Source organism: Peromyscus eremicus, chromosome 11 (assembly GCF_949786415.1).
Source record: "Peromyscus eremicus chromosome 11, PerEre_H2_v1, whole genome shotgun sequence".
Lineage (NCBI taxonomy): Eukaryota > Metazoa > Chordata > Mammalia > Rodentia > Cricetidae > Peromyscus > Peromyscus eremicus.
In genome coordinates, this window is record NC_081427.1 from 38,989,166 (window position 1) to 39,013,849 (window position 24,684).

The following is a 24,684-nucleotide window of genomic DNA, read 5'->3' on the forward strand; positions in this document are numbered from 1 at the left end:
TGAGATCGATTCTATTTCCCCTTCCCAGGGAGATCCTTGCATCCCCCTCGTTACTGAGCTCCTCTGGGTCTGTGAACCGTAGCATGATTATCTTTTACTTTACAGCTAATATCCACTTAAAAGTGAGTACATACCTCTGGGTTACCTCACTCAGGATGATTTTTTTTTTTTTTTTTAACATTCCATCCATTTGCCTGCAAATTTCATGATGTTATTGCTTTTAACAGCTGAGTAATACTCTATTGTATAAATGTACCACATTTTCTTTATCCATCCTTTGGTTGAGGGACATCTAGGTTGTTTCCAAGTTCTGGCTATTACAATTAATGCTGCTATGAGCACAGTTGAGCAAGTGTCCTTGTGGTACTTGATGTCAAACATCCTTTGGGTATATGCCAAGGAGTGGTATAGCTGGGTCTTGAGGTAAATTGATTCCCAATTTTCTGAGGTACCGCCATATTGATTTCCAAAGTGGCTGTACCAGTTTGCACTCCCAACCAGCAATGGAGTGGTGTTCCCCTTACTCCACATCCTCACCAACATGAGCTGTCAATTGTGTTTTTTGATCTTGGTCATTCTTACACTCCATTTTTCAGAGAGCATTTGATAATAGTTGAAGAAGTGACTTTGGAATCAGACAGAACTAGACTTACATTCCTGCTTTTCCAGTGTGGGCAACTTACTAGCCTTAGTTTTCTCATTTGTAAAGTGGGAACGGCAGCATCTACTTCAGTCTTGTCATAGAATGACATGATGTAGATACTGGGTCTATTACAGGTTAAAGGTGCAGAAAGTCACTGAATCTTGAGAGAGAGAGAGAGAGAGAGAGAGAGAGAGAGAGAGAGAGAGAGAGAGAGAGAGAGAATCCCCTGTGCTGAAATATCAGTGTGTACCTGGGCCCGCAGCAAAGCCTCTCCAGGTGTCTGGCCTCTGGGAAATCAGGGACAGTCAGTGCCAATCACAATACTCCTACAGGCACCGAAATTCCCCTGCAGGAGATTTGGATGCTTGGATATCTCTACCTACCTCACATGGATATTGTCTGGATTAAACGGCAATGATTGTGAAATCCTGGCAACAAACGGCCTCTGCAGATGCTAAACAGTCTATTAGTGGTTATGTTTAAGACAACTCTCGAGAATGGATTTTCCAGAGAAGCAGGGCAGGTCCAAACTTTGATAAAGAAAGTTATGGAGCACACTAGTAATGTTTAATTGGCTTTGATGCTTAAAAGTTGACAACAGGCAGGGACTCAAAAAAGAGAACCAATATTCTTCCAGAAATGGCCACAGCCATATGCAAAATGCAACTTTAGACATGTATTAATCCAATAGGCAGGTAATGTGATTGTTACTATCTTTAATTCTTTGCAGATCCTCATAATACACTAACTACAAAAATATCAAGTGTTCATGTTAAGTAACCAAGTAATCTTATTTATAGGCATATAAATGTTTCTACGGAATACTCATAAATGCTTTCTCCCAGAATGAACACATGTAGCTAGATTTATGCTGCAAATATATTCATGGTCTCCCATACTTCGGTCTCCATATTATTCTTATATTCAACTACAGTAATTGTTGCTCAGAAAACGAAGTCTAGATCATCAATTCAAAAAACAAGAAAATGAACTTTTCATGGAAGAGAAAGAGTATTTCTCTATTTCGGTAATTCTAAATATTTGCCAAGACTAAGCAGGAGAACTAAAAGGGTAAAGGAACATTTTCAGTTCATAGACGTCCAACCAAGAAGAAATGAAAAACCACACTATATGTTATTTCTGTTTACAGTGGGTTGGATAAGATGAAGAGTTAATAAAATTAGTAGGGTAAAAAAAAAAAAAAGTCAAACCATCAAAAACTGTCCAAGGACTGCTTTAAAAAATGAAAGCATGGGCTACAGAGTCTAAAAGTCTAGGTTCAAATCTTGACTCCATCTATTACTAGCTGTTTGATTTTAGCAGAGAGGAAGCCTTGTCTGATTTTTAAAAAATGCATGTTCCTCCAGATTCCAATGCTGCTAAGGATCTTTACCCATTACCTACTTTACCCGCTGTGGTAACCCCAAAGGCACCATCAGTACACTGTCCCAAGAAGAAAATGAAACGAAGTACTACATGGAATACTTGAACCTAGATCTTGCCACTAGAGCCTTATAGTGAGTGCTTCGACTCCTGCAGGTACCAGGGAGCAGGTAGATTCACACTGATGTGTTTGCTATTGAGCTAGGGATGCTGGCTCTGACTGGGCAACATGTGTGACTAATAAATCCACACATTTATTTTCCTTTGTGTCTAATTAATAATTTGACATGAGCAACCCAAATTAATTTTTTTAAAGTTAAATAATATTGCTTTTTTTTTAACTGAAGCAAAAATAATAGCATGAGTTTAGAAAGCTCTTCTTGCTAGACACTATCAATAAGACCTGGAACTCGGGAAGGAAGTGGTAACTTCCAACTGACTGGGCCCTGACAGCATGAACACCTCCTGCTTCTGCAAACTCTGAGTCCTCTGATTGCTTCCCTAGGAGTCTGTGCTGATGTGACAAGACACTCCCTCAGAGTGCTCAAACTCACCAGCCACAGTTTCATACGGCTTCGGCCTTAAATTATCAACTACAAAATGAGCAGACTGGATTAGCTCTTTAAGATTTCCTCTAAAATTAGGGTTCCATTATTTATAGTCAACACGAAGGAGGAAATAATAGTAACAGCTGAGTCAAATCTTAATGGCCTCTATGTTTGGCTGAAGACCTCAAGGGTAGTTCTCCCTGGGCACCATTCAAATAGCAGGATAGCTGAAGCCTTGGTTGCCCACTCATTTTTTCCTGGCATATCAGAGCTACATTAGTAAGACTGAAACCTCCCCTAAGATTTTACCCCACAAATTTTAATAAATATATGACTTGGTAACTCTTTGGGGAAATATTGTTTGCTTAGCCTCTCCATCAATGTTTTGCAATCCCTAAATCTAACAAAACCTGTAATACAGGGGAGATGAATTTGAAAGTTTTGTACAGGGAAAGCATTCCTGGAATTGTAACAAAGCTAGTTTGGGGAGGAAGGTCAGTCTATTTTTATTCATCATGTGTTACACATAAATGTTTGACTTGGGCCTACACCCCAGTTCCTTGTCTCCCCCTCCCCCAAGCCTGCACAAATGCACTCTGATACTTGACGTGTGTTTCTGGAATTCCTGGATCCCTCTAAAGACTGAAGGGAAAGAAAGGCATGCCAGAGATCTGGTGGTCTCGACCAAGACCAAAAGCATTATTTATGCCATGACAGCTTTGTGATGTCTGGACAAAAATCCAGCAAAAGTCTTCTCAATAGGATTTCAACATCATAAAAGGAAATTTAATCTACTGGCATTTATAAAGCACAATCCTTTAGCAGATACCAAAATTTACTGTTGAACTTGTTCCTCTGGTTAACCCGTGTGGAGCTAATACTGAAGTGATTTTAAACACTTCATTCAACTTCTTGGGAACGTTTTTCTGTCTTCCTTTCAAACCGTCACCATTTTTGGCCACTGGCAATTTTTCAAGAGCAAAAATATACATGTATAGGTATAGATCCAGAAAGAGATTTTCAACTTTTTTTTTTTTTCAATTCAAAGTACTTAGTTTTCTCTCGATAGTTCTTGAGCTCTGTCAATACATTATTCTAAGCCTCTGGATTCCATTCTTCTGGCTCAAAAACGAAAAAACAAAGTGAATAATCTACAGCTTACCAACTGCTCTTAACAAACTCACAGTAGGTCCACAGGCAAGGAGCTCGCTCAGACAGAACTCGCTTTTGTTTGCAGACCTCAGGAGAAGCTGCCCAGCTTCTCTCTCTCTCTCTCTCTCTCTCTCTCTCTCTCTCTCTCTCTCTCTCTCTCTTAACTGCTCCTGCTTTCTGGAGGGTTTCTTGGCCCTTTGAGTTTTGACAACTTAAGTATCTTTTAAAAATTATGTCAAAGCTGAAAGATGGTTGAAGTTAACGATCCAATAAAATTTGGATTCCCTTTCTTCCTGGAAAAAGAGCAGGCATGCTTTGCTGAAACTGGGTGGACCTGCCCTTCTCAGGGATTGCTATCAATTCCTAAGAAACCCAGGCTTAACAAAGACCCTCTTCTTAATTGTTGAAAACAACTATTTCATCTTAATTTGATTTATATTTTCAAGACATTATAAAACAGAGAAGTAATTTAGAACAATAAAATTTCCTCATACCACATCAACAAAGCTTATTATTATTATTATTTTTATATATTCATTCCCAGTTTACATTCAAATACATATGTTTCTATAGCCTAATTTTTAAAAATGAATGTGAACTTAACTTTTTCATTTTCTTTAACAGAAGACAATATATATTTTCCAGTCTCACCCATTTCAATTGAGGTTCCAAATCTTATTTATTAACAAGCTCCCTTGCTTTAGGGTATTTACATTGCTTTAAAGTTTCACTTATAAACAATGTTGCAAGGAACTGCCTTAAAGACATAGTTTCTTTTACATTAGTAACTTCTGACAAATTGCCAGTTGTGCCTGTGTTGGGCCTGTTATTTCTTTCTATTTCTTACTATGTTGAGAATTTTTATAAGAAATCGGTGTTGGAAATCTCATCAGGGATTTTACAGTTTTTCATTTATAGATACTGAAAATTAAATTTATTTTCTTTTTGATGGCAGTGAGGATCGAACCTGGGGTTTGGCATGTGCTAGACTAGACAAGCACTCAACTACTGAGGTATAGGCTTAGCCCCAGACTGAAGTTTTCATGTAAAACCAACATTGCATTCCTAGGATAGATGTAACTTGGTTATAACATCCTACTGATACGCCGTTATATTTGATACTGTTAGATTTTGTTATGAATTCTTGCATCTGTGTGCATGCGGGATGAGTGATCTGCAGTCTTTCTGTAATGTCATTATCTGATTTTAGTTCAGGTTAATGCTGGTTTTACAAGGAAATGTAAAGTTTTCACTCCCCTTCAATCTTCTAGAAAATACAGAAAACTGACATATTTTTTCTTTGCCAACACCCCCTTACCCCCCAACAAAGTGTTTGGCAGGATCCATCAATGATGCCAACTCGAGGTTTCCTTAACTATGTTTCCAGTTTCTTTAGTACACAAAGAAATATCAGGATTCTCTGCTTCTCGACTGTGACTGGAAGGTTTGCCTTTCAAAGAAGTGTTCACTTCATCCAAATTATCAAACTCACCGGCAGGAAGCTGCTGTAAATAGTCTCTTCTCACCCTCTGAATTCTTAAATAATGTGTATTGGTCTGTCACTTGTAAAGTACTGGCAATTTACATCTTTTAAAATTCTTCCTGATCTGGGTAGCTAGGCTATATCAGCTTTATTCATCTTCTAAAAACAGAAATCAGTTCCTGGTTTCATGCATCCCTTCTATTATTATTTAGCTTCATTGGTTTTTACTTCTATCTTTATTTCTTTTCTTCTATTTAGAATTTAACTGATGGTTTTCTTTTACTTTCTCTTTGAAGAAGCTATGACCATTGATTTGTGGTTTGCTTTCTTTTTCTTTCTTCTTTTGAGATTTGTTTATCTTTCTGAGTGTTTTGCCTGCATGTGTGTCTGTGTACCACATGCATGTCTGTCTGTGTACCACATGCATGTCTGTCTGTGTACCACATGCATGTCTGTCTGTGTACCACATGCATGTCTGTCTGTGTACCACATGCATGTCTGGTGCTAGATGAGGATGGTGATCTCCTAGAACTGGAGATATGGATGGTTGTGAGGTGCCATGTGGGTCCTGGGAAATGAACCCAGGTTCTCTGCAATAACAAGCGTTCTTAACCTCTGATCCATCTCTCCAGCCCTGAGTCCCTTCATTTCTAATACCAATGCTCAATTCTATAAATTTCTCCCAAAGTCCTGCTTTGGGAGCCGGGGGGGGGGGGGGGGGGGGGGTGGAGAGAAAAGGGAAACTGTGGTCAGGAAGTAAAATAAGTAAGTAAATTTTTAAAAAATACAAATTAAAAAAAGAAGCATATCACAAATTCTGATAAGTTGTCATTTGGTGCAAAATGAGTAACAGTTGCTCTTTTGAGATTTCAATCCAGACGCTGGCAAGAAGCAAGTTAATTTTCAAATATTTGGAAACTGTCTCCTTAAGGATGTTTTTATTAATGACTTTTAATTCAATCCTATGATAATGGCAGGCCCTTAGTCTGGGGACCACATATAGCCCACACTTAACTTAAAACATTGTAAATTTTGTGTGTGTGTAATATTTGGGGGTTTCTCAATCAACTCCGTTTTGTGGTTCCTACGCATGAACTTTGCAGATAACATTGTTTAAGTGCTGGATTATGCCTGTTATACTCTGAAGACATATTTAGTATTACTAGAGTCAATCTAAACTAATTGACATTTGTTTTATGTATTATAGTAGATCATTATTTAATTTAGTACATGTTCAAAGGCGCTTGGGAAGAATGGAGGTCTGCTGTGGCTGGGTGGAGTGATATGGAAAAGTTATCCAGGTCATGTTGGTGGACAGTGTTGTTCAAGTCCATTATATCTAGGCTGACTGCCAGCCCCTAACTATCCATCGGTGGACGAGAAATTTCTCTTTTTAGCTGCGGGTTTGTCTACTTCACTCTGATGTTCTATCATGTTTTGTTTTGTTTATTTTGAAGATCTAGTGTTAGATACTTAAGTACTCAGTTTTCTTGATTAAAGTGATCCCTTCATCACTACGAAATAAACTTTGTTGTTCTCTGTATTATTCTTTGCTCTGAAGTTTACATTGTCTGACACTGATACAATCACTCTAATTTTTTGTTTTATACTATTGGACTTCTATCTTTTTCTATTCATTTACTGCAAGTAATTTGTGTTTATATTTAAAGTTTGTTCCCTAAAGTCAATCCTTAGTTGAATCGTTCATTTTTTTAAACTTGGTCATAGCCATTCAGCCTTAATTGAGGAGTTTAGGTCATTTACATTTAATAGGTGTTGGTGAGGTTTGAGTATATTGCCTTGCTACTTGTGTCCAGTTTGTTTCTTCTGTCCTTGTTTCCTTTCTCACTGCTCCTCAGCCTGCTTCCTGACTGAGTAATTTGCCTGATACTTTCGATGAAAACAGTTTTTGTCTGCGTTGTGCTTTTAACTTGTTTTAAAATGTTTTCATGGGAGTAACTGTTTTTCATTTGTTTTAGGAGGTTAAATCAGTTCTGGTTATTATATTTGGATGAGAATCAGAAAACATTAATCATTCATGTTCTTTCTAGCCTTCCTTGAACGCCTTCAGACTTTCCTTTATTCTCAGGTGACTATGCCTACACACATCTATAAGAATGCTCACATGAGACCAGTCCTTACTGAAACAAAAGTCCAGTAACATTTTTTCTTTCTTTTCTTTCCTGAAAAGATAGTTTATATGTAACCTTACAAAGAACCAAGTAGTAATGATTAGAGTCTATATAACTCATTACCATTTCTTACATACTACTTTCTCATTCTCTGGGTGGTATCCTAATAATCTACTAAAACTGTTTTGTTGGTATCATTATTTATCATATTGCTACCATAACCAAGGGCCCTTCTTTCAGACTTTCGACTTGACTTTTGATTTTTGATTTCTTGGTTGTAACTGACTTATATGATATTATATAGAAATGCCAGGATTAAGATTCTTTAACAAGGGGGCTGGAGAGATGGCTCAGCAGTTAAGAGCACTAGCTGCTCTTCCAGAGGTCCTGAGTTCAATTCCCAGCAACCACATGTGGCTTACAACCATCTCTAGTGGGATCTGATGCCCTCTTCTGGCATAAAGTTGTACATGCAGATAGAGCACTCATATTCTTAAAATAAATAAATAAATAAATCTTTTAAAAAGGGGTGGGAGGGCAGTGGTGGACGCACATGCCTTTAATACCAGCACTCAGGAGGCAGAGGCAGGTGGATCTCTGTGAGTTCTTGGCCAGCCTGGTCTTCAGAGTGAGTTCCAGGACAGGCTCCAAAGCTACACAGAGAAACCCTGTCTTGAAAAACCAAAAAGATTCTTTAAGAACCACAGACACAGGGATATAAGTTCTCAAGGGTGGGGTGTTCTTCTGACTTGTTAACTGACGCAGTGTTACTGTCTGACTCTGTGGCAGACACAATGAAGTACTCAATGTGTAATGGATGAAGGAAATGTAGGGAGTGCTCAGCACCCCTTCCCCCTACTCATTATTTCTAGACAATCTCATTCAAAGCCACGCCTCCGGGGTCCCCAGGTCTGTACCTGTGGCTCTCAGCTCCTTTCCACCTGCTATTCCAGCATTTCAAGCATTACTAGATGGCCCACTACACCAACCTTCTCATTTCTCTTTTACTCTAGAACTGCCTGTCATGGTTTTCCTGCTTTTTTATATCATGTTCCCCAAACAGCAAGGTAGAAAACTGAGTCATTACTGACTTTTCGTTTTTCATCATCCAATATGACTGCCACTTTCACAGTATCGATTGCATGTGTTCCTAACTCACCATTTTATTATTATTATTATTAAATTATTATCCCAGTTGGTTCATCTTTCCATATTGCAGGTGTCCCCAACAGCTTTTCCACTCTCTAGCCTGGACACCAGCACTTCCTACATCCCTGTACTGTGAACCTTGACCAGCAAGAGAGACTTTTCTCTGAATCATGTTTTAGATCCCAAATATCCTCGTCCCATTAGTCATGGCTTGGAATCCTAACCATCAAGTGAAGCACTTCTCAAATACAATGTTCACTCGGAAGCCTTCTTTGATCTCCCAAGCTAGAAATCGCATGTCACTTTTATGCCCACACCATCAAGTATAACATACATCACAGTATCTTAGCACAGGACCTGATACAGAATAAACAATAGGGAACCATTTTACCGCTTGAAAACTTCTCTTCCAAACCCAGGACAAACTTCTTGATGGCAGGGACCTCCAAAGAGGCCTCCAAAAAGGCACCGGGCCAAGCTCAAGATAGCTGCAACTCATAGAAGTTTGATATCCAAAACATTAGCCAACTTACTATCTAATTCATCAGAAAGTCAGCTAGCACAAATGTTATGATTTGGTTCCAGGAAAAGGAAAATATAAATTACTTAATAATCTAATGAAAACAAATATAGGACACGTTATAATTTACAAATAAATTACAAAATTATTTGCAGATAAGTTTTACATGGTAATTCAAAACTGCTCTTCTAGAAATAGTGCTAGATGATGACTGATAAGTGAAGAAAATGATACTTTTTGTTGTTCTTACGGTTATTTTGGAAGTTACTTTGCTTGAAAGGCTTTACAAAGCTAATAGTGTTTCGATAACTTCATAGCACATTATTCAAAGGATTTACACTTTCAGAGACAACCACTAAGCACATGCTTATATCAGAAATCTGAGGTCTGAGATATCACTGAATTTCATTTGAAATTCTTATTTGGCATCCTATCTCTGTGTCTAGCCATGTTAAATGAACATATCACTATACCTTACTCAGGTGATTTAAAAACAGTATACAAGAAAAAAAGAAAGAAAAAGAAATGATTCTTACCTATCAAAGAAGATATTATGAGGCTCACAGAGGGTAGTTTAAGTAAACACACTATGTACATTAAATCTATTGTCATTTGCTTATTCATTCAACAAATGTCTACATCCATGTCCAAACTTTGTGCCAACCTCTGTTTATATGATGTCATGTAAGACATGCTGTCTGCCCTTGGTAGTTTAGGAAGACCTGAGGGGTGGGCAGGCATGTGAACAAGGCAGTTGACAGTCACAGACTGGAGGACTATGGAGCTGGGGTGGGGGTGGAGGTGGGGCGTTGAGGAGGGAGGACTCGGGGCTGTCTATGGGAAAAGGGGGCTCCTCAGGAGTCCTGTGCAAAGTGGCTATGCACCAGCTCCATGCTCACCCTCTGCAAATTCGCCACTAATTCCTATGGACACCTCTCTCACCCACCCTTTAGTCAAGGCATATATATATATATATATATATATATATATATATATATATATATATATATATATATATATACACACACACACACACACACATACACACACACACACACACACACACACACATATTTCTTTAGAGACCCATTGTTTTTTTAAATCTACAATTCTAAGATCTAAAAAGTTCTTGAAATCTTCACGGTTTTTTTCTAACTTAGTTTTCTCTCAACCTGAGCTGAACTGATGTGAAGTTCCCGATCACCAATATTTTTCCTACTTAAGAAACCCTGGTGAATGATTTCATCACCCACCCATCAGCTAAGCCAGAAACTGAGTCACAGTTGGCTCTTCTTCCTCTTCCAAAGCCAACTGATTACCAAGCCCTGCCAATTCCCTCAAACGCTCTTCTAGCCGTTCTCCGTGCTCCGTTTTTGCTTTGTTTGCCTCACCTAAGGCCTTCACCACCTCAAGTGTGCCGTCATCATTGTCATCCACTGCCTCTGCCCCCATCAGTCCTCCTCACGGTTCACGCCCCAAACCACGACCAGCCTCGTCCTTCTCAAATGCACATCTCAGTGTGTGGTTTCCGTGCTCCTAAGACCCCGATGTCTCTGTACAGTACAGATAAAGCTAACATCTCCGAATTTGGTGTCAAAAAGTTTGCCAAGACTCGGCCTCTCTTATTTGTGTTGCCTGGCATGCATGCCATGAAGACAGAGCCATGCAGAAACATGGCTCTGGGAGGCCCTAGCCTGATGGACACTCCTGAGTTCACATAACTACGCTTTCTCTTTCTTCTCCCACCCCAACCTCTTGGCCTGCTTACCAGCCTGGCTTACTTCTCAGCTTCAGATCCAATGGGGAAAAGGTTATCACACATCCCACTTCCGCCCAGCATCAGGGAGCACTGATACTGCCTCCTTTATAAATGCTGGATGTGATCGTCAATGTCTTTTTGATCAGTGGGCTAGGTGTCCCGACTCCTGTCCGGTCACTGTCACTCTAGTATCTAATGGCAAGTGTCCACAAGTTGGGCAGAAAGAGCTACATTTTTATCTTCCCCATAAAATGCCTTTGCCTTGCTTTTTCCTGCTGAGCAATCCTACCTCCGTGGTTCTTCTCCCCACCTACAACCGTTCTTCTAGCATTGTATTGAATGGAGACGCTTCTTTCCCACCTCATTGTCAGAAGAGGAAAGAGGAAGAGGTAGGAAGTGCTGAAACTCTAGGGTAGGGCTTCTCAACCTGTTGATGATGATGGCATTTGGGGTGAGGGAACTTTGCTGCAGAAACTGTCCTGTGAACCACAGAGTATTTACCAGAATCGCTGTAACGATTATATAAGCCGGGAGTATCCTCACCTAGCTATGACAGCCAAAATGTCTTCAGATACTACCAGGTGTCCATACCCTCTGCATGGGGCAAAATATCTCCTGATTTAAAAAACAAAAAGAAAAAAAAACCACCACTATTTGGAGCTGGAAAGAGGGCTCAGCGGTTAAGAGTGCTGAGTGCTCTTTCAGAGGACCTGGGTATTAGTCCCAGAACCCACATGCTGCTAACGAACATCAGTAACTCCAGCTCCAGGGGACCTGATGCCCTCTTCTGGCATAGACATATATGCAGGCAAAACATGACACATAAAATAAAAATAAATAAATCTCAAAGAAAAACGTTTTCAAACCCTCTATTTTAGACAGGTTTCAAGTCAGAAAAACATGCTAAAAAGTAAAGGATCAATGGCCCCCCAAACTGTCTATCCTTCAGGTGACCAACGGCGAGACGAAGAAGTTCAGTGTCCATCACTAATGCTGTTGAGAGAGCATGTGACCAACTAAAGTCAGCTGGAGTGACACTGCAAGGGAGGACAGCACTCAGGGACACTCAGGAGAGTGCACTGTGTCACAGGACAAGAACTCCCCATTTATTCTATGTCACTGAAAAGAACAGAGCAAGTGATACAGGATACAGCTACTTCACGCTAATGGTTCGGGGTTTTTTTTTTTTCCCCTCCAGAAAAAGAGACAAGAGTATTTCAAGTTGAAATAAACATACTCTTGAAGCACTAGGTAACAAACTGAATGGATGGGAGAGGCCACAGAAGTGCACAGGACACTGGCCAGGCTGGGAGGCAACAGAGACAGACGCTCGATGCAACACCCACCTGTGGTTGACACGACGTTCTCCTGGCTTTCGCTGCAGAGCTTGGACAACAGACTGCTCTTCCCAGAGCCTGTGAGACCTATGCAAACCAAATCATATTCCGGGCGCGCAGGTGGTGGTCCCTTGCAGCAAAGCGCTCGAAAACACTGCCAGGGAGAGAGAGAGAGAAATACGGAGACAAACTTCAGTGATATTTAAAAACAACTATACAAATAGGAAAGTGTCACTAAGTCCCCCCATCAGTGTTAAGCAGGAATACAGTGTCTTCAGGTGGAGACACCTGGGCCACAGCATTTTGACAGAACAAATGACACTCCTGTCAGCAGCCATGGGACCTGTCTAGGCTGTCTGCCACCCTGCTAGCTATGGCAGGAGCACTGGGCCCAGGGTTCTAACAGATTCCCATCAGTGCCACCACTTGAACCTACCGATGAGGAAACCATATAAAGGCGATCTCAGAAGCATCCTATATCATACCTAGTGTGTTTTCTAAAATACCACTGTCTCAAAAGTCGGGGACTAAGGAGCGGCTCCTGGTGAAGAATCAGAAGACATAATATGAACTGTAACACGTCTTAGATTAGATCCTGAATTGGGAGGAAGAAAGTGCCATAAATGACATTATTGGGACATTAGTGAGGACTGAATATAGACTGCATATTAGATAACAGTGTTGCATAAGGTTAAATTTCCTGAATTAAATAACTGTGCTGTCGTTATGTAAGGGAAAGGCGTTGTTCTGCGGAAGCACATGCTGAAGAACTTGGAGGTGAAGGGTCTTGAAATCTGCAATTAACTGGCTCAGAAAAGTCTAAGTCTCTTTCTCCCCCCACCTCCATCTGGTGGGGGGGTGTGATAAAGCAAATGTGGAAAAACACTAACCAGTGAAGCTGAGTCAAGAGCCCTGAGACTCTGTTCTAGCTCTGGAACTCTGATTGGGGGCAGGGGATGCTGGTATTGAACTCAGAGCCTTGCATACGCCGAGTTAACGATGTGCCCCTGAGCTCTCAGCCTTCCTGTTCTGACGTCGATTCAAAAGGCACCTTCCATCACTAAAGAATCCGTGTTACAGCTCTGCCTTCCTTGGCCTTTGCTCAATCATGTTTCAGGTTAACTGACCTCCGAGTTCTATGAACAGCAATACGGTTTCTGAACCACACAAACTCGTTTGGTCTTCATGAGTAAAGACAAAGGGATCTGACTTATAGGCTATCAATCACGAAGTGTTTGATATTTAAATTTACCTTACATCCATTTTAAGATGCTGGCTATGTACCAACTCTCCAGTCTGAAGTATTCGCAATATTTGTTTGATATGAACATTAATTCATATAAGAAAGAGACTAGAAATAAAATTTGGGAGGGAGGAAGGCTCCTCCTATTTGATTGGTCTGAACCCATACAGGAAAAGACCTATTATTAAAACCTTGTGCTGATTCCTCTCACTCAGATACAATCTGAGTCCTACTTGGCTTCCATATTCTCCTAGTCAAGCTTGATTATCCCTCTCCCTCATTTCTAACATCTGAACAAGTCTAGTCCACAGGACCTCTAAAACAGTTCTGGAGTCTATTGGCTTCTCTCCGCTTAGGATGTGGTCACCTGGACACCAACACCCTCCCACTGCTTTCAGGAATATCTATTTCTCTTGCCCTCTGTTCTCCACAGTACCCACTGTGACTGTTCATAAAAACAAACCCCATTCTATATCCTTAATCTTCCTCAGTGACTTCCCCTGACCCATGGTCGTAAACTCTTATCGTGATCTCTAAGGGCATCCAGACAAGTTCCAGCCAACGCTGCCAGCCTCACGTCCACCACTGTTTCCAAGCCTTGCTGAGCATCTGTCACTTGAGGCATGCCCCTAGGCTGTCCCCTCTTCTGTACTGCTGCCTTCACCGACTCCTCAGCCCTTTGGTTTCAGCTTAACCACCCTTTCCTCAGAGCAGTCGGCTCTGATCTGAGACTGCATTAGCAATCGATGTCAAGCTCTCACAGCATGTTCGCGAATTCATCATACAGACAATTACGGTTTCTTATTCACCACCAGACTGTGGGAACCACGTGTGTCCAATTTTGTCCCCTATCCCCCAGTGCCTGGCAGTGGACAGGGCAAAGAAGCTACCCTCAATAAATCACTGTTGGATGGAGAATGAATGACATTTAAGTTTCACCTAAAAAAGAGAAGAGAAAACACAAAGGCTAATAGGATGCTTGATCTATGCTCGCTGGGCCGCCTAGGTTTAAAAAGAAACAGTGTCGAAATAAGAGAAACCCTTGACTTTTACACTTCAACTCCAGAAGTTAGCCAAGTTCCCAAAAGACCGGTTCTGATGTGCAAGATCTACTTTCTCAGTACACCCCAAGTTCATGGCCCCCAGTTTGTTCAGAGGTTTTTGCTGACTTCTGGTAAACAATTTTATGATCCATATTCTACACGGGTTTATTAAACTCTAATTACATTTCCTCTCTTCTTTTCAAGTCTGAGGAATCCTGATGATTTCAGCCTGCCTTCCTATGGTTACCGCCCCCTACTCCTTCATCTTGGTTGCTCTTCTTTGGCCTTACTTTAAATCCATTATGCCTTTTCCTACGAGATTAACGGCCACAGCAGCACACAGGCTTCTGTGTGCCAACACATCACTTTCTGGGCTCACATGAAGAGTGGCCCCCACTGTCTGCAACCCTTCTCTGTCCACAAAGCAGCAAGGCCCTTATGCTTCTGGTGAGCCTTTCCTAAGGGCAGATCTCTGTGTGGGCACATATGTTTCCTTGAAGGTGGTCACTGGCTAGCAGTTGTTTACATCAAGAGGGGCCGTCTATGTTCAGCTATGACAGACAGCACTACTTACACAGCTGTGACAGACTGCTTTGGTCTTTGTTTAGGGAAACAAGGAAGGACTCCGTTTCTGCTCTAGAAACCAGCCCCTGGCTCACGCAGCTCCTCTTCTCTAGTTCCTCTGGACTGACTCCCAGAGGGCAGTGCCCACTATTGAACCAAATTACCATCAATCTTAAATACAAAATGAAACACACGAGGCCAGAGGAATGGTTTGATGAGTAAGGGTGCTTGTCTCCCAGCCTAATGATCTCCGTCCATTCTCCGGAGCCCACGTGGCAGCAGAAAGCTGACTTCCACAAGTTCTCTTCTGACCTGTACATACATGCGGTGGCATGCATCCGTACCCTCACAAAGAAAGAAATGTAATTTAAAAAACTAATATGAGCAACCGTTATATGACCTTTGTAAAATTGTTCAATAATCAGTATTGCTCTACATATTTTGTCCCCAAGTTATGCAATTTCACCTTCATGCTCTCTTCAAAATCCAGACTACAGCTTTTATACCCAAGCCCACCAATATCGACATCACCTTTTAATTCACGTCAGGAAACCTCGCACACTCTGACATAAAAGACAATGCTATTCTGCCTCTCTTCTCTCTTGTATTCTTCCCAAGTCCTGTCAGCTCCTCTCCCATGACTCTACTCACAGAGCCTGCAATGGCACCCAACATGACAATGCCCTGTGCACCCTCACCCCTGTCCCAAATCCCCAGCTCTGTAGTCCCAAGCATTCTGATGGAACCCAAACTAAACCGGAATGAAAGAAAAGCTCCATCCCTCCCCAAACTCAGCCTAGGGGGAAATAGAGCATTTTAGTAAGGAAATGCTGGACTGGCAGTTCTTACAAGAAATATTTAAAACAAATCTCAGAATCCTAGGAATACATATGTATTGAAAATAAATGCCATGGTTAACCGAGAAAGTGTTATATTTTGAGCCAACAAAATAGAACTTTTCGGTTCGTGCCTTTGCAAATCTGGGAGGAATGTTCATGCTTTTTCAAGTCAGCCCCCCCCCCCCCAACTGTACAGGGTTTTCATTTGTTTCTTGTTTTAAAACCTAATGAAGCTTTGGATCTTATAGTCAATTTACTTAAAATTACTCCCTTTGGCCTCTAGACTATACTGTACCCAAGTTCATTGTGTTTGTCTCCTACAGCAGCTCCCGCATTGTTAAGGGTAAGCCCCTTTCACTGCTGTACAATGCGAGACACAATGCTGTCGGCAGTCCTGACGGCGAGCGGCAAACTCGGGCTTCATTCCCAGGCCAGACACTGAGGCATTGTGCGACTCTGCTCAAGCCCCATAAACCTATCCACGCTTCAGCTTCCCCGTGATTAACCAGTAACATTTAACACTACCTGCCACTTCCTTTCTGGAGGAGGATGTGAGCAGGCATGAGTTCAGTGCTTTAAGCTCCTAAGAAAGGCGCCAGACGGACACATCACTGTTCATCCTGATGCTCATTTTCCTAAGGTATCTTGGCGGCTAGTTAGCTTCCTTGGGCGAGGGTCTGGCAGCCCGGCACACAGCCCAGCCTGGAGCCCCTTCTAGAGGCTCGGAGCAGCCACTTCATATTCTCAACCCCACCCGAGCTCAACCCAAGTTCTGCACACAAAATCCAAGGCCCTAGGAAGCCGGAAACAAAGAACAATCTGAATCGGGACCGCACCCTCAGGGAGCTACCCCCATCACTGTCTCCCGTGCCTAGACTATTTCAGCCTTTTTCCATGGGGCCCGTTATTACTTGCTCCTTTCTGAAAGGAGGAAGGGGACCATGTGTATCAAGAATAAATTAATCAAGAACAAGTCCAACTGTAACGGAAAAACTGGGGCTTAGACTATAGCCTGGTAGCCAGCCCTAAAGCAAGATACTACGGTCTTGAGTTTTGTACGTGTCTGTTGGGGACAGCGTTAGACATCCGGCAGACGTGGCAGTGCACTGAAGACCATAGGCACTTGTTGAATATCTGCATAAGAAACCAGCACTGTAAAGTACTACTTCGGCACTTGAAGACTCTGGCTATCCTCCAAATCACACACTAGGCCCTCAAACGGTGTGAACACTCAGCCTTCTTCCTGCTAAGATCCTGTCCACCAGAAGGAAGAAGGCCTGCCCTTCTCTGTCTACTTGTTGAGCCCCTACTCAAAGTACTTCTCAGAGGGACTTCTTCAACCCTCTCCCCCATTCCTTACTGTAAGTAAAGACGGCCGCATGCAGTTTTTCCTATCATATTTACCAGCTGATTAAAAAGGCTCACTCAGACCCAAAGACATACCCATTTTTGGTCTCTCTACTGGTTCTAAAAGACTCTGGTGTTACTGATTCTGAGGGTGGCCAGGCATCAAAACAGCAAGAGAATTGTCCTGCCACCACATATTTCTGGGAGAGAGGCTTGCTGCAAAGCCTGCTGCTCTGGCATTAGCCCATGCACTGCTAGGATCTCCTACCATCCCATGGCATGAAATTCCCAGCCTTGTGGGACATAGCATTTGTTTCAATCAATGCTCTGTTTTGTGCCATGAATACAAGATTTTATTCTGAGCACGATTCCAATTTGATTGAAGCTCTAGAGCTGCTGGAAATTTTTTCTCCAGTCGCTCCAGGTCTTCCTCAGCCACACAGACACTGCCCAAGCCACGGTTTCTTCCTTATTGAAATACAGATCTGCCCCAGCCACACAGACACTGCCCAAGCCACAGTTTCTTTCTTATTTAAATCTAGATCTTCCCCAGCCACACAGACACTACCCAAACCACAGTTTCTTCCTTACTGAAATATGAGCCTTAACAGACAAAAAAACCTAATAGCTTCTATAACAGATAGACACACACACACACACACACACACACACACACACACACACACACACACAGGTGGAGATGAGCACAGCACTCAAGAAATGTTTGTTTGATTCATGACACATCTTTGAGTCAAGGCCATATCTTAAAAACAAGAGAAAACTCACTTCTCACTTTAGATCTATGTCTCATGCAGTGTGGCTTCAGATTCAGAAAGAAGCAGGTGAAGGTTAGTTCTAAAGGGTTTTTCTTTTTAAAAATTATTTAAATATTTTACACACATGCCTGTGCACCACATGCCTGCCTGCTGTCTGTGGAAGGACATTAATTTCTAAAACTGTTGTCTTTGTTGTTTTATTATTATTTTTTCATTTTATTTGCAGTGCTGGAGATTGAACTCGGGGCTTCACAAGTCCTTGCAATAATCAAACACAAGTCTGTCTTTTGAAAATGTAACCGGAAAGAAAACACAAATCAATGCCAAATGTGTGGCAGGATGTGTCTGCCCCGCTTAAGTTCTGCAGGAGAGAGACATCAGGATCAGGAGGACTGGATGCCCACATAAGTCAAAAGAAAGAAAGAAATAAAAAGGAAGAAGAGGCAGCTAGTACTATTGAGCACAAAGTAGAAGAGGTTTGTGTGTATTAATTCAATGATTCTGATTTTAAGAAAACTGGGGCTCAAAGAAGTAAAGCAGTTTGTCTACCAGGAACCGGAGCCTCTGGAAATCTAGGTCTCTCACATCTGAGAGTGCATCATGAAGAAGCAACTTCAGAGTCACTCTCCCACGGGCGAGCCAGCTAAGATGAAGAACCAGGGTACTACACTAAGTGGCAGAGCTAGGGCCTGAGTCAGGACTGTTTAGCTCCTCTAGAGTTCTGGCTCGTGTCCTCGTGCCTCAGGAACTGCTACACCCAGAGCCAGGGACTAGAGCATCATAAATGGGAAGTTCCGATTGTTCTGAAGAAGTCGGAGAGCTCGGGAGACAAGGCTGATTTCTTGGCTGAAGAGAAGGATGTCAGAGCCACCATGTATATTCCTTCCTCCCCTGCACCATCCCCTTTACAACTGATGCACCCCTCATCCCGGGCAAGGATGTAGTGATGCTAAGTGATGCTCCCTGTCTCCATCACTTTCTGTCCCTGCCCTACTAACCCTCTAAATTAGGGAACAGGGGAGGAGAAGAGAGGCATGGCCAGTTTGTTTCTTTCACTTCACCCCTTTCTGTCCTTGGAAAGGAAACCACTTATCTGAAGAGAGGCCCATGCTGGACACAGATTTCTGATTCTATAAACAGAAAAACATCTATTGTGGAACACACAACAGTGGAACAGTCTTCCCGTTATTGCCCTTAAAATATATGTGCGTATAAATTTTGCTTCAATAAAGTAAGCTAATAAGAAAAACAAATAAAGTTGATTGAGGGAGTTCTGGGGAGAAATGCCTGTCTCAGAGAAATGCCAAGTCTCGTAGAAATGCACGCAAAGGCAAGGACCGATGAGGAACATGCATTCGTAAGCCAATCCCTATTTGTGAGAAGAGAGATGAATGTCAAACACGTCCCACAACCTTGGAAGCCTCTGAGTTCTTGTAAACATGTGAGAAGAGTGCAAGCTCAAAACGGCACCAAATGCCGCAAAAATACTAAGCAGGCAGACAGAATACTGTTGCCCTTGACCACCAGACAGCTCAGAAGACTTCCCTGAATTGCAAGAGCAATCCACCTTTTGAGGTGAAAAATCCTGCTGCCCTTTAAAAGCCGAGTGAGAAAAACAATCAACTGTTTTCATAGAAGATGGGTCAAACCTTTAGGCCATGTAGGCTGGGAGCTCACAGATGAAGGCCCTGGTCCGGAATTGTCCCAGGGCTGGGGCTTCTGGCCAATACATCACACTGCCTCGGGACACTAAGTCTGTCTTTGCAGTACCCTTTGTATTTCTCAATCCACATTCCTTTTTTTGGGGTGAAATACTCCATTATTTCTGCTTTGTTCTGGGCTGTCTCCTGTCTCTGTCCCTATTAACTCGTGGCAACAAAAGAAACAAACAGAAGCAGGGGATTTCATGCTTAGTAGCTATAGACACTGGCCTCACGGCTTTGCAGAGGGCCAGACATCTGAGACTCTGAATGGAAGAGAGTGCCGCCGCCGCGCTGAGGCAGACCGGGGGCCCACGTGGCTCCCAGTCTGCACATCCGTCATCCTTGATCAGGAGTATTCACCAGCCTGATACGGGTGTTTCAAGATTAACCAAAAGTGAGTCTTAAAAGTTAGGGCATGCATGGGACAACTAGATTTAAAGAGACCAACTCAAGATTCTCCTATATTCCTGGCTTATCCAGAAGTGTAGATCTGTCGCACTCTTTACAGATCAGGGGAATTAGAGTCAAAAAGAAAGACACTAAGAAATTCAAAAAGGAGGCTGAGCTGGAAATACATGTGTTTCTCATTTTTAATATAGGATTTTTATCTTGCAATAGTTTGACAGGAAATCTAATTTTGAAGTATAAACTTTTATAATGACAGAATTATCTAGTAAAAACAGCAATGAAATCCCTAGGCACTGTTGTCTGTAACAGAACTCAAGCTTTATATTCATTCACAAACATCCCAATCAGGGCTTCACCTATATCGGTTTTAGAACATACACTATTTTTTCCCTAAATTTAGTTAAAAGTGAAACACTAATACATTTTTATATAAAACCTTCCCCCATTATGTGAACAAATGTTCCTCAATAGAAAGTAGGTCTTGAAATTTTTTAATATTTATTAATTAAACACTTGAAATAGTTTTTACCAAGGGCATTTTTCTCTGTTTCATGCATTTGGAATGAGTCAGGTCATGAAAACTGAAAGAGAATGGGCTCCCTGGATTTTCATCCTTCAGATGGGTTGAAGTGTCACCAAAAGCTCCCTAGGAAGGAACTCAACAAAGTATGTTCTTTGCCCTCTTAGTGCTACAGAACTTCAGACCAAGAGGCTTACGATGCCTAAGAAGAAAATAAATTCAACTAATATTTTTTTAATCATGTAGCTCTTAAAAGGCGAAATCTTTTTTTTTTTTTTTTTTTTTTTTTTTTTTTTGCTTAAGTCTTTGGAATCCATAAAAAATAAAGCTCATTTCCACATACTCCAGGGGTCATCAATTCTTATAGATCTGTCCACCTCTACCACCCACCTCTGCCACTCAATTCCTAAGGCCCTGGGTCAGAACATTCCCACTGTCCTCAGGACGATTATGGTGTCTGCTGATGTCATCACCTCAAGCATTACCCACTTCCATCTCCAAAAGGCTATGATCTCTCTAGAACACATAAAACCCTTTCCATGACTTAAAATATTCTTGTGATCATCTGTATTGGTCAGGGTAATATCCAGACTAAGATCTTTTTGATTTGGCCTTGGCTGTCATCTCTGGTTCCATGAAATGCTCATAAATCATCTAAAACAGGATTTGACACATAAAAGAGACCTGACCAGAATAATTCTTCATACTGGTATTTTCCCACTATAGACTTGGACCCCATGGAAACCACATACTCTGTTACTGGCTCCGGGTCATCTAAAGAGAGTGTACCTGTCAATCCCCACCATCTTTCTCTGGCATTTTTCAAAGTTCAGCTCAACACTGCTACCTCTTAAAACTCCTGTAACCGTCAATCTAATTGAAATGACATCCTTGATATTCTGTTGGCATCTTTTCTCTTCCAGTATCATAACACCCACCAATCTGTCAGGTTCGTCTGCTGTCCATCTCCCCCTACTGGAGTTTGAGCACTTGAATGAAGGCACTAATTCTATTCTGGAACTGGATATCTGACCCAGCATCCAATTCACCATGTGGCAGGTATTCCCCAGTCAGTGTAGCACTTTGCTTAAGTGCATGTCAGATAAACCTAAAGTGGAGGGCCCCATAGCCGCCAGAAGTTATTTCACTGATGGCCAACACCTAATCTAGGAAATAAGACAACCTCTCGGGATCACTGGAGTAACATACAAGGCATTATTACCAAATGAAAGCATAATGTACAATAATTAATAGGTATCATCATTATTAAAATGAGGGTTCTTTTTTTCACTTAGAACAGGGTTTTCCTAAAGAACATTGATTTCTGTGATTACCAATCAGGATTCTTTTCATAACATATAATTAAATATAATTCATGGTTAGGGTTTATTTATTCATCCATTTGATCAAAGAGCTGATATAACACCAAATACCAATGCTCACTAATAACAAAGGCAGTTCTTTTGGTTTGCTGAAGTAAGAACAATTAAAATTGCTCATTATATAATATGAGATCACAGAAATTTTTTTCTTGCCCTAGGAAGGGAAACTAAAAAGCAATTTTTAAACATACTAGTCTATCCTGACTATTAAATTGATTCTTGGACGATAGGCCAGTTACTAGGAAGAGACAGACCAAAGGGTAAAGGCAGAGACATATGCAATCCCTGCATCCTCAGAGCACGCTTCTGTAACTGCTGACAAAGACAAATGTTTACTTTGGTCTAGTGCGGAAGAGCCAATACAGTGAGCTAGATGTTATCTCGCCTCACACATCAACACACGCGCCAGACAGATTCTGATTGCAAAGTCTGTTATTGGTGATGAAAAAGGCAGAGAGGGCACAGCTGGAGATCTCAGATCCACAGCTGAGCTGGCAGCAGGGGTAGTTCGAGACATCTTCTCACTTTAAAAGCTGGAATTAATCTGAGTTATTTAAAGGTGTGTTTTATTAAAGAGGCGCTTTCAAGTATGATCAAACATCACGCACAAAAGCTGAACACAGATTCAGGCAGACAATTGAGATCACCTATGAACTATCAACAGACTTTCTTCAGCACCCACAAATCACTTACCAAAACCAGATACCAATAAAAAATCATCTGTTCGTGCCTCAAAAAAGTGAAAAGTAGCATGTGGACTTACATTTATGTCATAATTGTTTTTAGTTCTTTATTCCCTAAAAGCCATATAAGCACACATACCTTGTAGGCAGTAAGAGAATCTTACAGTAGACTGATGATGGTATTAGGATATTCAGGTAAAACAAAGGCTAAATATTATCAACTCATTCTCCAGATGTCCAGGGGCTGTCTAAGCATACATTCTATCAAAGGAGTTCTAAAACTAAACAGGAATATATGAGATATGAGCATCACAAGTATATTTTCTCTGATTGCAAAGAACTTATGAGTGACATATTAGAAGGGTTCTGGTAATTCACAGAATGGATGAGAAGACCAAAAAATCCCAAGGATCAACCACAGTGGTCACTGCTTCGCTGGCACTAAAACCCTAACAAAGACAGAAGTTGGAACCAGGAGTGGGGTGTTGTCATACGCCTGCCCATACTTTTGTTTGGAGGAATGCGGACTTTGGGATTTATATTAGAAAAGCATGAATGCTTAAGTGAGGTTTAATGGGCCATATTAGCACAAACATGGGAGCCAGTGGTGCTGAGGGTAAAGATGAAAAGAACTGGAGATCTGAAGAGCATTTTGACATCAGGCACGGAGATGCAGTTTGGAGTTTGCCCAGCTGGGTTTCGGTCTTGCTTTGGTCCAGTATTTCCACACGATGCTCCCTTTTGGAATGGTAATGTATATCCTGTGTCATTATATGTTGGAAGTATGTGATCTGCTTTCCATTTTGACTTCACGGGAGATTACAGTTGAGATAACATGAATCTCAGAAGAGACTTTGAACTTTGAACTTTTAAACAGAGTTGAGACTATTACAGACTATGGGATTTTGGAAGTTGGACTTAATGCATGGACTACAAGCCTATGGGGGTCAGGGTGTTTTGAAAAAATGTGGTGTTTTGAAAAAATGGCCCCCATAAACCCATAGGGAGTGGCAATATCGGGAGGTGTGGCCTTGTTATACAAAGTGGTCATGGGGGGGGCAGGCTTTGAGGTCTCAGGTGCTCAAGTCACACCCAGTATGACAGTCTCTTCCTGCTGCCTATGGTGCAAGACGTAGAACTTCAGCTCCTTCTCCAGCATCATGTCTGCCTTTACGCCACCATGCTTCCCGCCATGATGACAATGAACTAAACCTTTGAACCATATACCACCCCAATAAAACGTTTTCCTTTATAAGAGTTGTGGTGGTCACGGTGTCTCTTCACAGCAATAAAACCCTAAGACTAACTAACACTGACTGCCTGCTGGCCTGAGCCCGAACATACCACAGCCACAAGGGTAACGAACTCAGTGCTCCAGCCAGGTGCCAGAGACCATCCAACCGGCCAAGCTGGAGCCCTGGCTGCCATGGAGTTGAGAAAAAAATGTCATCCCATCCCACAGCAATGAAAACAAGAAACTCCAACTTTTAAGTTGCTAAAGTCTACTACAGAATATCCAGTATTCATTTGCAGGGAAGCCCCAAACACTCTCAAGTCTACATTATATTCCTTGGTACAACAGAGAGCCAATTTCCTAGGCATAAAATGGAACAAGATTAGTTTAAGTTCCACTTCCATAGACATTCTGACAGTTTTGAGAGTGGAAGGCCAACCAGCTGAGATCCAGGCAAGAGAGCAAACTGGGTGAACTGGGAGACAGCCTTGATTTGCTGGGCAAATAGGTTTCGCCTTCTAACTCAGCTTTCCTGTTCTGTTCCCTCTCTCCCTTTCCCAACTCCTCTTGATCCATTATGACATTGGATACTTGCATTGTGTTGCTCTCCCTTGACTTTCAAATCTTGTAGGAGGGAAAATGGGACTGGAAATCCACGGAGCTCTGGCTACCACCTAGCTTTTCTCAATTAAAAACCAAGGCACAGCAGGGTAGTCTGGGCTACTTCTGTCACTAGAAACATAAACACAAAATCTCCTAAACTCCTTAAGGATATGTGAGTGCGCTTTTATGCACTTATTTATTTACTTGCTTTAAATAAAACCATTCTGGGTTCC

The 24,684-nt window shown here is 41.7% G+C and overlaps 1 protein-coding gene across 4 annotated transcripts in view; it reads right to left on the reverse strand.

Moving 5' to 3' along the window:
- Positions 1–24,684, reverse strand: part of Arl15 (ADP ribosylation factor like GTPase 15) — a 385,180-nt gene that overhangs the window by 240,257 nt on the left and 120,239 nt on the right. For all 4 annotated transcript variants that reach the window (XM_059276704.1, XM_059276701.1, XM_059276702.1 and 1 more), the window contains one exon: positions 12,116–12,260. In XM_059276704.1, coding sequence (XP_059132687.1) covers positions 12,116–12,260 — 145 coding nt within the window. The remainder of the gene's footprint in view (positions 1–12,115; positions 12,261–24,684) is intronic.